The sequence below is a fragment of the Zeus faber genome (genome assembly GCF_960531495.2).
Source record: "Zeus faber genome assembly, chromosome: 20".
In the NCBI taxonomy this organism is placed as follows: Eukaryota; Metazoa; Chordata; class Actinopteri; order Zeiformes; family Zeidae; genus Zeus; species Zeus faber.
Genome location: NC_137207.1, coordinates 3,509,916 through 3,526,997, shown reverse-complemented (window position 1 = coordinate 3,526,997; position 17,082 = coordinate 3,509,916). Strand labels below are relative to the sequence as shown.

At 41.2% G+C, this 17,082-nt stretch overlaps 1 protein-coding gene across 1 annotated transcript; it reads left to right on the top strand.

The window, feature by feature from the left end:
- get4 (guided entry of tail-anchored proteins factor 4) lies at nucleotides 1-15,524 on the top strand. Its single transcript, XM_080021183.1, has 9 exons — nucleotides 1-187; nucleotides 749-827; nucleotides 1,211-1,292; nucleotides 4,376-4,525; nucleotides 7,045-7,183; nucleotides 10,230-10,370; nucleotides 10,534-10,609; nucleotides 13,903-13,975; nucleotides 15,192-15,524. The coding sequence occupies exons 1-9, from the start codon at nucleotides 48-50 to the stop codon at nucleotides 15,278-15,280; spliced, it is 969 nt and encodes a 322-aa protein (XP_079877309.1). The 5' UTR covers nucleotides 1-47; the 3' UTR covers nucleotides 15,281-15,524.
- Nucleotides 15,525-17,082: the final 1,558 nt, after the last annotated feature.

The following is a 17,082-nucleotide window of genomic DNA, read 5'->3' as shown; positions in this document are numbered from 1 at the left end:
CTGAACTGTCGCCCGGTTGGGCAAGAGCGACTGCGGAGCAAACAAAGATGTCGGATCCGGAGGGCCTGAGGTGCTCCAGCGCGAGAAACCGCGGTGGAGTACAACGGGTCGAAGGCAAACTGCGAGCCAGTGTAGAAAAGGGAGATTACTACGAGGCACACCAGATGTACAGGACCTTGTTTTTTAGGTAAGAATTGTCTCGGGGGAAATTCCTACTCTGGCTTTGCGGCCTCGCCGTTCCAGATCGTTCTCGCTGTTCTCTGGTGCTCTTTTTTTTTTGATTGGTGGAAGGGCAGCGCGATCCCGCCCACTCATGGCGGTTAGCGTGTGTGATTGGACAGCTGCTTGTGTCAATCTCATCGAGTCTGAAAACGAGACTTGCTAATTCGAGCTAGCTCGCTAATGAGGTCGTTACTTCATTTAGGAGCAAACTAATAGCCACAATGGTATCAATGTAACTAACGAGTAAGGAGGCCCTGCAAAGCACAATGCTCTCTGCCGCTGTGTTTAGTTGTTTAATGAATGTCACGCCAATATCTGCTGTTGCTAACTCACTGTCAGCTGGCTAGCTTATTCAAGTTAGCAGCACTAAAACCAATAACACCATCGCAGAACATTGTGACGAACAACTGTGATCATAATGTAGCGTTATTGCTCATTGCGGGATTGCATTATTATTAAAAATGTTTTCTGTTGAAGAGTATGATTAGTTTAGCTGTGATTTTGACAAACCCTGTCTCCACTTTAGGTACATGTCACAAGCCAAGCACGCAGAAGCCAGGGAGCTGATGTACAATGGAGCACTACTGTTCTTCAGCTATAACCAGGTACATATTTTAGGGCGTGGGTCTTGCTGCTTTTAGATTCCTGGGTGACAGCAGCAAGGAAAAATCTGTCATTTGATACCACTTGGTGTTCAAATCTCTGCACATCAGAGCTATTGGCGAGATATGATAAGATAAAAAAGATAACACTTTATTATTCATTACTTTATTAAGTATTTCCAGGGGTGAAATGTAGGTGATCAGATTCGGATTATTGATCACCTACGTGACAGGCTTAACCATGGGTGATCAGGTATACTGCACACGGATAAATTAAAGTAAACGATGAATTGATGAGGACTTATCTCTTAAGCTTCATGGACTTTTGTAAGACATTTGTAAAAAAAAAAAAACAACGTTTTGGATTTCCTTTCTTTCCTCTACAGCAAAACAGCGCAGCTGACCTTTCTATGCTATTACTAGAGTCTTTGGAGAAATCAGAGACAAAAGTTGAGGATGACATATTAGGTGAGTGGCCAGTTGCTTTGAAAAGCCTTCTCTTCTAACAGCATTTAAACTGGTCTTGTTGGGGGGGATGCACTATGAAGGTGGTTGTGCACATCATTATACTCTAAAGGTGTTTCTTCACACTTCTGTACATTTAATGCAGGGCTGTGGGTACTCATAACATAATGACAAAACAGGGGAAAAAGGCCAACTCAGCACCTAATTGTGCTGTGGAGTAGCCTCTGTGACTTGTGCATCGAGTTGTTTGGAATAGGGATTTGGCACAAACTGAAACTGAATTTCCAACTTGAAAAGGTGATGCTACTAGTTTTTTTTTAAAGCATCAGTAGTACCGTGTTGGTACTAGAGCTGCACCGATTAATGTTTTTTCAGTTTCAATCCGATTTGAATACATATGTGTCCATACCGATACCAGAGCATTCTACATGGAGTAGAAAGAAAACCTTTTTTTTTTTTTCCCAAAAACTTTTTTTCTACTCCCAGAGAACCCTTGAATATAAAAATGACTTGTTGAAATCAGTTGAGAAATGTAAACGCTATAGTGTTCTTTATCCAGAAAAACTGCAGCTCCCCTGTTTGCTAGTATTTGTTTACAGGCCAGTCTTGCCAGTTTAAATATGTCGGAGACGTTGACGTATCACCAGTCAAAGCAGTCAATGCGTCTTACAATGGCGTGCGGCGGGGCCGCTTGGGTGGAACAAGGATTTTTAGCGAATTCAATCATTGAAGACCTCGTTGAGGAAAAATAATATAAAATCCCCTATATGGGATTATGTTGGTTTCAAACCAGATGCAACCGGCAAGCCCAAAGACGTATCTGTAGTTTTCAATCCTCATCCGGGATTCGTTTCAGTGTGGTGCTGCACAAATAGAACTATAACAAATAGAAGTCCTATTAGCTCTATGGTGCCGCATATTACAGTATATACTGTACATTGGAATCATGATGTCTTATTTTGACGACCAACACAGCACAATAGTTGCTTCAATCAGTGACTGCTTGCAAAACTATAAATTAGCGCACGCTTTGAATTGCACTTTTCAGGTTAATTATTTGCAAAATTTAATTCTCAATGAGGCAGTCCATGGAATGGAATTTGGATCGGCACGCAGATCGAGATGTCAGTCCAGTCCAATGAGTGAATGACATCAGTATCAGCACCCGATATTGGATCAAATCGGCCCGATCTTTAGTTGGTACCTCACTGCTGTCTGACTGACCGCCGCAAGTTGTGACATCTAGGAAAACTGCGTAACCTACGCAAAAAGTGACACAAGAGCATAAAGGCGCTCATAGATGGTTAAAACGTAGTAGAGGTACTCCGCACTTAACGATTGAGTTTGGTTCCTACGACCAGGTCGTTAAGTGGATTGGTCGATAAGCGAGGACCCGCCCCCTTACCGTTATCTCAGTCATGGAGATTGTGAACGCTAGTGTAGTGAATACTGACAAGACTGCGGGAACAAGACTGAGAAAGGGTGATGAGATGAGACACTGAGATGCGGCGCTATTGTATGCAGCGTACAATACAGACTGGTCGGAGAGCTGGTTGTAAGTCCGAACGGTCGTTAAACAGGTAGGTCATTAAGTGAGGAGTACCTGTACAGCAAGTGCAGTCTGCGACACCTCAGCCAAATGTAAGACTCATTAGTCAAAAAAAGTGTTAGTCTTGTGTGGAGGTTCTTCGCCTTTGAGGAATGCAATCAAGGGACGATCATTGACACACACAAACCAGCTCGTTCACGGTGCTGTCAAGTGTAATGAAATGTATATTCATATCCCAGCCAAGCACTTGGAAAAACCAATCTCGGTTCATTCACTTCAAGCAGATGACGTGAACACTTTCCCGTTTCAGTCAAGTGCGGCATCAATGTTATGTTTGCGTTTAGGGGACATTTTTTTTTTGTCTTAATTATCTGTCACTATGTCGTTAAATTAAATGATTGCAGAAATAGCTTGCACTCCGAGAATAAAAAGGTAGTGTTTGTGAATAGAGTTGGACCAGTCGAATCCAAAGCTGCAATTTATCTACATTTTTGAGAGATGAATAAAGAGCAATCAATTTTTGTTTATTTAATATTTTTTTTTTTTTATCTGAAACAAATAAGAAAGAAATGGATACCAAAAATGCTGATCTTTATTCAGGTTTTAACCCCATCTTTAGTTTGGACTTGCCATCTTGAGTCTTGGCATTGACTCAGACTTTAGTCTTTTGTTTTATCCGCAATGGCAAACTATTTACTACAACAAATATTATGTCCAAAACCATAGTATGATCAAATGCTATTTGAAAAGTACCAGTATGATGAAGGTTTCTATGCCGTTTGCTGAAAGGAAGTGACAGGGCTATAGGACGATGTGATTTGTCAGAGTAACCATTGAAGACCAAAACTGGGGGGGGGGGCTTTTTACTGCAGTCAAAAACTGACATTAATAATATATCACAATATATGGCAGTATCGTATGGGAATACTTGGTGTATTGCAAAACACTTGAATCGCAGTATTATTGTGTTGGGACCCATCTATCGTGATAATATCGTATTGTGAGATCCCTGGCCATTCCCAAACCTAATACTTAAGTATTCTGGACAATATTAAGAACATATAGTATGCTTTCCATGTTGACTGCAATGTTTGCATGTCTAGATTTGACTTTAATAATGTTTAGTTAACTTCTTGAAGATGTACATATTCTTACCTCCATTTTATAGCAACTGATGCTGTAAACAATTAAGCAAAATATTGGTACAATAGTGGCCACATGCCACTATTGTAGCTTTTTTTTCTCTTATGGAATTGATTTGCTGAAGTAAATTGGATTCCTCTTGTTTTTTTAAGAATCATAGAAATTCACCTGTGAATTTTAATTTTACAAAGCCCATCCAACATGCACCCAGAGCTGTAGTAAAGACTTAGATTTAGTTGAGGTTTGACATCTTATTGAAATAACTACAACCTGGTTGCGCATGACCTTTTTTAAAGATTCAGAAAAGCTTCGCTTCTGTGCACTGATACCCGCTGTCCCTAGGAGGATGTAAACTTGATTTTATTTTCTTTCTCTTGCTTGTGTGAAAATGCAGAACAACTGTCGAAGCTTTTCAGCTTGATGGACCCCAACTCCCCGGAGAGGGTAGCGTTTGTATCCAGGGCCCTCAAGTGGTCCACGGGTGGCTCGGGCAAATTGGGCCACCCTAAGCTCCACCAGCTACTAGCTGTCACCTTATGGAAAGGTAATATCCCATAAATAAAATGCATTGTGTTTTTTATTATCAAAATCGCTGTTATTATTCAGCGTGAAACTCTTCACGTCATATCCTGAAATGGAACTTTCTCAACATTCCGTTGAAATATCCTGATTTCTGGTTGTTATTCATTGTTTTTCACCAAATCACACCACGTAAAGAAAAACTAGAAAGACATCATAACAGACATAAGGGGATTATATTTCCCCTTCGACATGTTAAAACTTGAGTTATTCCAAGTATGTTGTCCTTAATGGCACATTTCCATTGCACAAAGTAGTACTGTACAGATCCGCAGTCTGACCCGAACAAAGATGTTTGTCCCAAGGAGTCTGGGAGGAGTCATTTGAAACATCACAACAATGTAGGAACTTGATGCTGTGCTTTACTTCTTTGCCAACTTTTGGTTGGAAGTATTTTGCAAAATGCAGAAAGTGAGCCTAAGAAATTGAATTAAAGAAGATGGACAGCATAAAGAAAGATGCCAGATGAAAGACAAACTTGGGAAGACGAGTTTGTGTCTATTGACTTATCAATGGCCTGCAGTGTTGCTTAGCTCCAACCATGTGACCTGGTTGGTGCACTTTGTCAGAGAATTTTGCGATGCGTGGTCGGTGAGGTAAACCTGCTTTGCTATCAGGAACAAAAGTGTGATTCTTGTTCTATTAACTAGAACAGAATTTATTTAGCAAAATAAAGGCAAATAAAGTGGTGCACTCTCAAACAGTAAAACAGCATTGTCTGCCCAGCATTGTTCAAGCGGGAGCTCTTAAGCACACCAAAAAAAATGTAGGCGTCCCCATCACACAATGTGTTTAGGCGAATATAATAAACACACAGTTCAGGCCAGGTGCAGAGGTGGTGTGCATAGACAAACATTTTCTTTTCTGACCCTTTGGAAATATCTCTTTGTTTCAGGGAATAGATAAACAGTCTGGATGTCTTTGCATCTGGCAAACAAAGGGGTATTTTTGACCTGAACTGAAGGTCAAAATGAAACCTCAGAATACAGGATGAATATACAAGAATATGGAATATAGGCAACTTCCCCATCACAACTTAGGTACTAGGCCAGGCCAGGGAGTGTTCCTGAAAGCCTTCTAGAATTAAACAATGATAACCATGATAGCATCACTTATGTAAGCGCCAACTTGCTTGTTGGAGCTAAAAACCATTCCCTTAGAGTCACTTAGACAGAATTCAGGATTCAGAATATGACGGTGGAATTACCTGCGTGCTGTCGTTATTTGCGCCAACCGATCACCAGAGTGCAGGAGAATCTATACTGAACGGGGCCCTTTCACATCCGCAGACCAAGAATAACTGATGAAACAAAATCAGGGATTTAAACACATTATTCAGAGTGATGGGCAATACTGCGGCTATTAATGAAGACAGAGAAGCAGCCTGGCAATCGATTGCCGAATGCATAAATACATCATTTATAATCTTGCAATAATTGCATTTCCACTTAAACTAATCGAATCAAAATGATCTGCATGTTCTATTTAGACTAAATTGCGTTCCCATAAAAAAAAAAAAAATTTAAGAAACTGATACAAGATGCAAGTTTTTTTTAAATCATGTTCTTTAACTGAAAGAAAAAAAAAATAGATATGCGTATACACATTGTTTTTTTGCCAAGGTATATTCAGTCCCACTAATATAATAGGCTATAATATGAATACATAATAAATAAAATATATACGCCCCTAATTGTGCTATTGTAGAAATTAAGATCTTAACAGATTGTGTAAAATTTAAGGAAATTATCAGCGAGTAAAAATGTTGATTGATGTGCCCAGATATTCAATAAATATCTTAAGAACACAGTACACATACTGTCCACCACACACAGTGTCTTCAGATCAGGCCAGACATTCAGTATCTCCAAAACTGTAAAAACTGCTGTCGCTAGAAGCACAATCCGATGCATTTGCGCCACAGTTGAGAGCTGATTGCGGCCACAAAAGTTACATAAACAGATTATGTTCGCTGTGGTGAACATCACATACATTCGTAAGAGTGTTATTCTGGGAACCTAAATGGGTCTATTCCTTCGAAAGGACACATCCTGCTCTACTGTGTGTGTGTGTGGGTGTGGGTGTGTGTGTGGGTGGGTGGGTGTGTGTGTGGGGGTGTGTGAATGCAATTGAGGAAGATAGCATTAAATACATACCTAGACAAGGCAATTATAATCCGTATGGTTTTTATTCAATTTGTATGTTTTTTTCACTGTGTCTCATATTTGACCACTGGTGGTGATGCTCTAAGGGCACTATTCAGGGCCAGGGAGAAAGCATTAAATTGCCCTGGTAACCCAGTTGGCATCTTTTCTAGCTGGCTCTAGAAGGTTAGTAGAACCGGGCTAGTAGAAATATGTGGTGTGGTCCAGCTCAGTCAGGCAGTGGGAAAATGATAAAGTGGATTTATCGCTTCCGGCATGATTGTCTAGGTTTAGATTCTTACCCGACATTTACTTGACTTTTGTCATTTTAATTCCTCAGAGCAAAACTACAGTGAATCTCGCTACCACTTCCTGCACTCGTCTGACGGGGAGGGCTGCGCCCAGATGCTGGTGGAATACTCGGCCTCACGGGGCTTTCGCAGTGAGGTTGACATGTTTGTGGCGCAGGCCGTCCTACAGTGAGTGTCACCATCTCTACTCAAGTGCACTGATGCTTGGATGCACAGATTATAAGATGGATGTGAGGCTCAAAAAGGTTTGGGAGTTTTGCCCCTCTGCTTAAATCTGATGTCAAGGAAACTGGGGCTATTTGTCAGGAAGCAAAACCAAGGTCACTTTAAAGCAGAATTATCTAATGTTTGGTATTTGCGCCCCTACAGTTTCTGAGTGCAATTGCACTTTTACACAACTGTCATAAAACTTAGTGAGGGGTCTGAAAATAATTGATTTTACCACACAAATTTGAACCTTATCCATCATGTTTCAATAACAGTATGTTACAAAGACAGATATAATGTACACCTAAGTTACAGCGCCCCTTGCACAGACCTCGCTGCTTCCCGGAGCCGCAGGGAGGGACGGGGCCCTCTGCTACCGGTGTAGGTACCAGATGTGCTCAGCCTGGCAGATTGGCTTGCACGCGCGGAAGATTGAAAGAGGTTTTAATTCTGCATATTACAAGTCAGTTTGCCATCAAAATGATTGTGAAGCTGTTATTTTAAGGTAAAAAAAACATTACATAATGTTGCTTTAATGTGTATCTTAGCTATTTTTCAACCCAGGCATTATGAAAATGTTGGTTCCCATCATTTAGAACTGCATATAGCTAGGGATGCACCGATCCGACTCTTTCAGTCCTGATACCTGGGCTATATGTATTGCCCGATACCAGGTAACAATTTGATACCAGTGTTAAATTAATAAGCTCTATTCCTCACTGTGAGGGAGAGACTTGGAATCATTATTTTTTAGCAGGTTTGACTTTGCTTTCCTAACTTTGTAAAACAAAGTGTATCAAATAATTACACACACACACATCTATATAATATAAATACAATATAAATGTTTACTAAATTGTTATTTATGATTTAAATCCTAAATAAGCATGCACCAGCAACTTAGTAAAACATTTCCAGGAATTACAATTCAAGTGTAAACCTTTTTAATGCAGCAACAAATTGGTTGCTGCATTAACACTCCAGTATAAAATAATACATTTGCATTAAATGAGAACAAAATGAACATTAAATCACAATTAAGTCACAAACAAGTGCAAACAAACTTGATAAAATAAATCCAGAGTAGTGTATATATACACAAGTAAAAACAAAACATTCAAAATGAACAAAAAAAAATCCCGCCCACCTTCTCACGGCCTGGGGGAAAACGCCCGAGCCTGGCACGGATCCGTGGCCCAGTCGTTGGGAACCTCTGCGTTGGGGAAAATAGCCACCATAAATTTTAATAAACGTAAATTAAATAAATTCCTTTTTCCTTCTCTACCATGTTTAAAGGAAGAAAATATCATGCGTACCTCATATTGCACTTTAATTTAACAATTGAGTATTGAGTATTTTATAAATTTTAAGATTTTATTGACATTTCATTCATTTAAGACCATGGGCAAAAGTTACTTGCTTTAAGTGTTTTACAGAATAAAAGGAAAGCAAACGGTAACAATGCTAACGAACAATGATCCGGACCGTGACTCAAAACTGTGATATGATCCGAACCATGAGTTTTGTGATCTGTGGCGCCCCTGGCAGTGTACCATGCATGCCTCGCAGGCTCCTGTGCTGGTTTTCCTGTGCTTCTATTTTAGAAATATTTATTTTTGTGTGCTTCCTACTTGTATGAAACAAAATCTTTAAACACAACCAAGTTAAGAGACTTTCCCGTTCCATCCCATTACAAAAAGCTGTGTGCCAAGCCGCATCACACAAGTCTCCCCGTTGCTTTCCGTTGCTATGGGATTTAATTAAGTTAAAACTGTAAATACTGTTTTTGTGTAAATACTTGTAAATAATAACTCCTGTAACAGGGAGAATTTCCTGACCAGACTTTAATATGACGCAGTTTATAATTATTTACTTTTCATTCATACGTGTTTTTATTTTTACAAAGTTTAGTTTTTTTGATTACCTGTGCTAAGTGCACTGCAGATCTACTTAAGCAAACAGAGACAATGCAGCAAATAACATTAATGTTAAATAAATGTTCATTTAAGTTCAGCAATTTTGTTTCTTATCTGTTTGTATTTTTAAATTGTTGTACTTTATCAGATGATGAAATAAAGATTCAACATAATATCTGCATTATATTTCGGCCATCAGCGGCCCTGCTCTCTAAATATCGGCATCGGCCATTGAAAAACACATATTGGTCGAGAGCTACAAGCATCCATATTTTTTAAAACAAGGCCAAAAATCTGCAAGCTGTGATTTGTGATTTAAAAAAACAAAAAACAAAACAAACAAACCAAAAAAAAAGTTTCCAAGCCATTCTCCCTCTGTGCGCGGCCGGGTTGTACAGACTCCGTGGAGAGGATGAGTGAGGAGAGAGGCAAACACTGGCACGGCTCTATGGAAGAATCGGGTTATGTATTTTAACGCAACATCAAGCTATATCAATATAAACGGTATTGTCTCATGCTATATCTCGTTTGAAAATATACCGATGTATCCAATCCAGCCCTTTGAGTCATTATCGGTCTGATATCAGTATCGGATCGGTGGGTTCCTACTTCTAGCCCAACCTTGCTGTGGCCAACTTAGCTGATATGCAGAAGAGTCAATAAATCCCTGGAAAAACCTGCTACCACGTGCGGTTAATGACCATTTTTCTCAGTGTAATGTATTAAGTCTATATTAAACTTACAGTATTGTAAGTTTGCCGTTTTTAAAAAAGAAGATTTAACATTTTTTCACGGCGTACATGTTTTCCCCATTGAACTGCATTCAATCATAGTGAGGAGCTGCAGCATGGTGAGTGCCAAGTCGTAGTAAAGTGTTGGGAGAGCTCATGCTCTATATGGTCAAAGCCTTGATGAGGCCTGGGCTGCACATGTTTCCATTTTCAATTTTTCCGCACTACACCCAAATTGCATTTAGTCTCTCCCTCCATCGCCTCCCTCTGGTATTTCATACAGTACGTCGGGTGCTTCTTCTGCTTCTCATTCGCCGCCAAGACCGTGACGACCCCTCCCCCACCTTCTGTCTTGTCCAGGTTCCTCTGTCTAAAGAACAAAAGCAGCGCTTCGGTGGTGTTCAGCACGTACACAGGGAAGCACCCCTCTATAGAGAAAGGCCCCCCCTTCGTCCAGCCTCTCCTCAACTTCATCTGGTTTCTGCTGCTGGCGGTGGACGGGTATTTATTTATTTTTTACATCTTATTGTTTTTTAAATCCTTGAATGTCCCTCAATGCGGGTATAACTGTCACAGTATCTTGGGATCCTTGAATGTGCCTGAAATAAGTATTTCAAAATGTATGATTTTATCCAGAATGGTTTGTATGCATTGTCTCCACCAGGGGTAAGTTGACTGTTTTCACCGTCTTGTGCGAGCAGTATCAGCCTTCGCTGAAGAGGGATCCCATGTACAATGAGGTCAGTCTTGAACCCCTAGGAATACTTTGAAATTATTCTCTTAGTGTGTGTGTGTGTGTGTGTGTGTGTGTGTGTGTGTGTGTGTGTGTGTGTGTGTGTGTGTGTGTGTGTGTGTGTGTGTGTGTGTGTCTGTGTGTCTGTGTGTCTGTCTGTCTGTCTGTACCGATCCTGGCTAATATTGTGTAGGTCCCCCTTGTTCTCCCAAAACAGCTCTGACTCATCGAGGCATGGACTTTAGAGATGCTCTGACCCAGCCATCACTATTTGGCCTTTGTCAAAGTTGCTCAGATCCTTATTCTTGCCCATCTTTCCTACTTCCAACACATCAACTTCAAGAACTGACTGTTCACTTGCTGCCTAATATATCCCACCCCTTGACAGGTGCCATCGGAACAAGATGATCAAAGTTATTCACTTCACTTCTCAGTTGTGTGTGTGTGTGTGTGTGTGTGTGTGTGTGTGTGTGTGTGTGTGTGTGTGTGTGTGTGTGTGTGTGTGTGTGTGTGTGTGTGTGTGTGTGTGTGTGTGTGTGTGTGTGTGTGTGTGTGTGTGTGTGTGGGCTGCACAATTATGGCTAAAATGATAATCACGATTATTTTGCTCAATATTGTCATCACGATTATTTATCACGATTATTCATCCATTTTGGGGAACTTCTTTTATTGAACAGAAAAGTGCCTTCACAATAATAATGTATTTTTTAAACTTTATAAAAATTTATAAACAAACTCAAATGTACATATCTTTGAATCAAAATAGGACTTCGCAAGAATTCAGTTTTCTTAAGGCTACATATGAATTAAATTTTACCCCAAAAAAAGAATGGGAAAGGATTTATCCCGAAACAAGAAGGTCAGTTACATTACACCTGCAGGTTTTTTGCAAGAAAAGAAGAAGAATCTTTAATTATCACACAACACATGCACACACACACATTCACATGCTTTGGATGGTGGCCGGTGAAATGAGGCCTCTGCATTTAACCCATCCTGGCTTGTCCTTCCTCCAGGGGGGCAGCCAGGAGCAGTGGGCAGCATTCGTTGACGCGCCCGGGGACCTGGTGATGAGTGTCCATCGCTGGTCAGACGATGATGGGTGCATGTTTTTGGTGGGGGTCCTTACTGACGTGAGGTGGAGGAAACCCCATGTGAGCACGGGGAGAACATGCAAATTCCACACAGAAAGGCTCCTATTTGGGAGATAACCCGCCGGAGCATGGTGCCAACAGCGCCCCAGGTGGGAATCGAATCCAGGACCTTCTTGCTGTGAGGCAGCAGTGCAATGCACTGCTCCACCGTGCCACCAATCAACATGATCTGGTTTAAGAGAGGAGCGGAGGCAGGTAACGATATTTCCCCCGGTGCTAAACACCCTCTCATAAGGGGAACTTGTAGCCTGTATGCATAAGAACTTCTTGGCCAGTCCTGATAGCCCTGGGAAGAGTTTCTGATGTTCCCTCCAACCACTCCAATGGGTCCTCCTCACTGTCGGGGGCGCTTGATTGTTGGTGGGAATGGAGCTCAGAGGCTACACTTTGTTCCAGCGGGTAGGTTGGGTCTGACCTGGTCCTCTCGGGAGCCTTAAAGAAGCTGCCCACGGTCGTCGTCGTCGTCTTCTCGGCCTCCTCAGCAGTCTCCGTGGTCTCCCCTTGGGGATCAGGAGGGCCCTCCTGGTAAAGACAATTAGAAAAACAAATTAAATTTAACTCAACACTTTTAAAATCCATATCCAGAAAGAAAATTACACAAATTGCACATTTTGATCTATTTAATTTCATAAATATTACCATGACTTCAGCCACCCTCGTCATCTCAGAAGCCAGTCGGTCTTGGATTGCCGCCACATTGTCCTCCTTGACAAATCTCAGCATGAACCGAGGATCAAAAGCAGAGGCCATGTCCAGCAGTTCCTGTGTCAGTGGGTCATTGTATTTTTCATTGAGGTAGTCCAGGGCTTTGGTCTTGATGGCTCTTGTTAGGTCTACATCGTCATCTTCAACTTTCAAGATAGAGGAGTTGAAAAGGTGGACTGATTTTACAAAGGATACACTGACAGACTTCTTGCTGCAAAGTGCATCAGTAAACTCAACTAGAAGGCAGAGTGATTTGTTAATGGCCTCCAGTATGTCACTGTCCTGCCATGTGGGGATGAGACGCAGGGTATTGCGGGACATGTGCAATGGCCCTCTTCTGCTCGATGACTCCATCATGGCCTGCCACGATCCCCACCTGGTGGAACACATCGACTTGAGTGAGTGCTCTGGAAGCTTCGATTCCCTTTGTGCCGCCTTTAGTGCCCTCTTACGCCTGTAGCTGTAGGAGAAGCAGCTCACCAGACTTTTACAGATGCGGAAAGCACGGTCAATCCTAGGATCCTTCTTGTATCTTCTGTCCAAAGTGTTTTCTTAAAACCGGCACTGTCCACAATGCTTAGTGGACACATGTCTATTGCGAAATGGAAGCCGATAGCCTGGGTTATTTCAAAATATGTCTTTGAGAATGTGGTTGATATTGAGTTGCATTATACAATGTCCCCCTTATGGATGTCTGTGTTTGACGGGGATTTTGTGGGGTTTTGGCCTTCATGCATTGTTCATATTCCACTTCATGATGACTTTTCAGGTGGTTGAAAAGATTAGTTGTGTTGCAGCTTGGCACTGACACGACACGAATGCACACTTTGCAAAGTATTGTGTTCCTCCTGATTAACATCACTGACTTGATGTAATTCCACACGGCGGAAAATGAACCCTTTTTTGAAACTAACCTTTTGCCTTCCTCTGCTCCTCCTGACATTTATTTTGTCTATTGTAGGTCTTTACCAGTGTATTTAAATTTTGCCTCGTGGAGCCTACTGTATTCCTTCACAAGTCGTAGAGGTGTTTTAAAGCAGAGACTGAAATAGTTTATCACAGCACGCGCTCGAAACAAACACCTGTGATTGGTCAGACAAATGAACCCATGAATAACCTGGGTTCATCGGGTTAACATCAGAGCAAGCTTAAATATACACTTTGTCTTTGTTCTGGAGTGGCGACACCTTGTCACAAATTGAATAATAAAAAAAAATATATATATTTTTAATAAAGAATCGCCCCCGACCACGATCAATTAATTGTGGAGGCCAATATCGGGGTGTGTGTGTGTGTGTGTGTGTGTGTGTGTGTGTGTGTGTGTGTGTGTGTGTGTGTGTGTGTGTGTGTGTGTGTGTGTGTGTGTGTGTGTGTGTGTGTGTGTGTGTGTGTGCGCGCGTGCGTGCTATATTTATTTCTATTTTTTATCCTGGTTCATTAGTATCTGGACAGAATAGGTCAGCTCTTCTTTGGCGTGCCACCCAAACAGTCCTCATCATACGGTGGACTGCTAGGTGAGTAGCCTCCCTCTCCTTTATACTTCTGTAGAGAAAATGGATCTTAAAGGATAGGTTCACTATTTTTCAATCCATGCCAGTGTTGGTTCCCATCATTTATAGCTGTTCATAGCACGACCTCGCTGGACACTTAAACTAGAGAGAAACTGACCACTCTGACCACTGACCAAACTTCTCACTTAAATGCAGTACAATAGGGCCAACCTTAAAGCTTAAAAATGTTAAATCTACTTTTTCAAATGGTAATTGTACAATATCGTTTTTATAGCAAAACATTTGCACGCAAACCATAGATTTGATCACATTTTCCAGGATTGTATTGACCAGCTATTTTGCTATATAAGCTATCCGTGCGACCATATGGGACCAGCAGTTAATCCGCTTCAACAGTAAGATTTCTGCCCAAATGAACTGCACCAAGGAGGTAAATGCACCAGGGTTTGATTCAAACAGACTAAACACGGCATATGCTAAGGAGCCCTAAATCACGCTTTTAATTTGGATTTACTGAAACTGCCTTTTTCTCAGTCATGGGTTAAAATAGTTTGACTTGCCATAAAAAATTTGGATTTCTAGAACGACAATTAGACCTCATCCAGGTGTAATTGAAGGCGTAAATTAAACCTGGCCAGAGGCAGGTTATCTTTGGATGAATGGATCCAGGATGACCATGACAGTAGAGAAAATGGATGATCTGGACTACGACCAAGACTAGGCAGAAGGAGCCAACTCGTCCTTTATTACCGTAGTCTAGGATTTCCTAGTCTAGAAGTAATTAATACTGAGTCAAGCAACATCTCAGAATTGGATTCATCTGGATTAATTGAAGTAAGATTAGTTCTTAGTCCTGATTTACAGATGCAGCCACCTAGAATGGCTGGCTGATCCGTGGCAGGCTAGTGCCAGTCCCTGCTTATCTGAATGGAATAAATGGAAATATCTGGCTGGAGATGGCTATTCTGAGTGGTTGGTACTCTATATTAAACCTGCGTCATTTAGCAGACACTTTTGCCCAAAGCGACTTCAATTAATTACATTTTGTTATTCTCAAGGAATAAATGGTGTTCAAGGATTATTATTTATTTATTTTTTGTAATATTCTGTGAAGAAAGTTCATTACGTGTGACTCTAGTAATGATGTGACTGGGACGATGAGGTAATGTTAAACGCTGTCCACCCACTAACGACTTCTTATGTCCTGTCTGCACACCAGGTAACCTTCTGAACAGCCTGATGGGCTCAGGCGAGGAAGAGGAAGGTGAGGAGCCACAGGAAGACCACAGCCCCATAGAGCTGGACTGAGGGGAGGAGGAAGAGGCATAAAGGGTTAACAAAATAAAAAAAAATAAATAAAGACAAGTGGATGCCCCATTCTACCCCCCCCACACACACACACACACACACACGCATACACGCACGCCACAACACACACACCACACACCTTTCTGTGAGAGGGCTGCTCGTTTTCCCAAACCCTTCTCCCGTCCGACACACACGCACACGCACACCCTCCACGTTCTCGGCTTTCATTGGGAAATTGGGGGGGGGGGGGGGGTTGGTTTACTTCAGGCCTCCCGGACAGACTGCGGCAAGCTCTACCCATGATGAATTGGGAAATTCTATATAAATATTATTTTAAAGTTTTGTTGTTAGTTTTGGAACACTAGTTTTCTTTGTTTTTGTTTGGTTAACAAAAAAAAACACAAAGAGATCACACAATGTCATCTGACATCTTAACTGTCAATATTTGAAATCTATTTTTTCTTTCTTTAGTTGTAAAGTTGAATTGGGGGGGCGGGGGGTGTATTTGCAAACACTGGTATTCCCTATACAGATGTAACCGTTGTGGAAGTCCCACGTTTTACTTCACTGCTCACTGACCAGCCACAGTGACCACATTTGGGGTGCTTCAGCTCAAGCTTATGCGACTTCTAGTCAAGTGTAAGACGACAGTCCCGTATTACAATGTATGAATTTGGATCTACAGGGACAAAAAAAGAAAAAGTATAAATTGGCTACCTCTGTAAAGTTGTAATAACAGCCACTGTGGGTCAGAACAAAGAAATCAAAGTGTATTGGTACTACATGATTCAAGTCTTATTAGAGGGTCAAATAAAATCGTTGCACAGGCAACCCTGACTTATTATACACGAACATTTGTATACTTTGCGCGTGTGTACAGTAAGTGTGTTAACAAATGTACAATGCTTGTTTTGAACGGAATCACCCCCCACACCCGGTAGTTACTTTGGTTTAAACAGCACAAGCTGAGCCTGAGTATCAGTTATTACTTGTGTTTGAGGCTCAACGACAGTGGATACTATTAAACTGCGTCGTTGAGCGTCTCAAGTCTTTTGATGGGTGTGTGTCAGTATAACAAAGCTCATGACCTCACAGGCCATGAGACTTATTTTATTTTTTCTTGTAATATCCGGGAGCGGAAAATCAAAATAAAACAAATGCTCAAATTTGGAGCATAACCATTTTCTTCAGTGAGCACATCAAAGTGTTGGGCGTTGGCTACATTGGTGTGTCTATATCTGGTTTTGGGGGTGGGGGGGGTCTTCACGCCAGATGTGACAGGTTTTGAGGTTGGGTTGGAGTTCAGAATAAACTACAGTGAGGGTGGGGCAATCCACTTCCACAATCTGACTTTGCACACTTTGAAGCCCACCTTAGATTTGTCTGTATAATGTTTTATTTATTTATATTGAAATGACTAGGCGTGTAATTCAATATTGTTACAAAACAAAAGTGACAGGATAGAGTTGAGTTCTTAATGTATGGGCCCTGGTATGTGATTTCATTAAACTTTAAACGTGTTGAGTATTGGCAAATGGACCTAGTATTGTTGGGGGTGAGAGATGTGCAGAAAGATACATAAAAACAAAAAAAAAAAACGCAGCACAAGTCATTTCATTCCAAATGTTAGACCTCAATATTTACTAAATTTACTCTGTGCTTATGAAAAGCAAAACAATGGCATTCAGGCCTGCAGCGATAACAGTTTTGGTTGCTTTGGTGTGTGTGTGTGTGTGTATATAATGGGGAAACTGCAGCAATATTGACTTTTGGGCATTATTGAAAATCTTTCATTCATGCAT

Excerpts from the sequence above, each read along its gene's own strand:
- get4 (XM_080021183.1), top strand. The coding sequence starts at position 48 with ATGTCGGATCCGGAGGGCCTGAGGTGCTCCAGCGCGAGAAACCGCGGT. Across the intron at positions 828-1,210 it reads TGTTCTTCAGCTATAACCAG|CAAAACAGCGCAGCTGACCT; the intron begins GTACATATTTTA and ends TTTCCTCTACAG. Across the intron at positions 1,293-4,375 it reads AGTTGAGGATGACATATTAG|AACAACTGTCGAAGCTTTTC; the intron begins GTGAGTGGCCAG and ends GTGAAAATGCAG.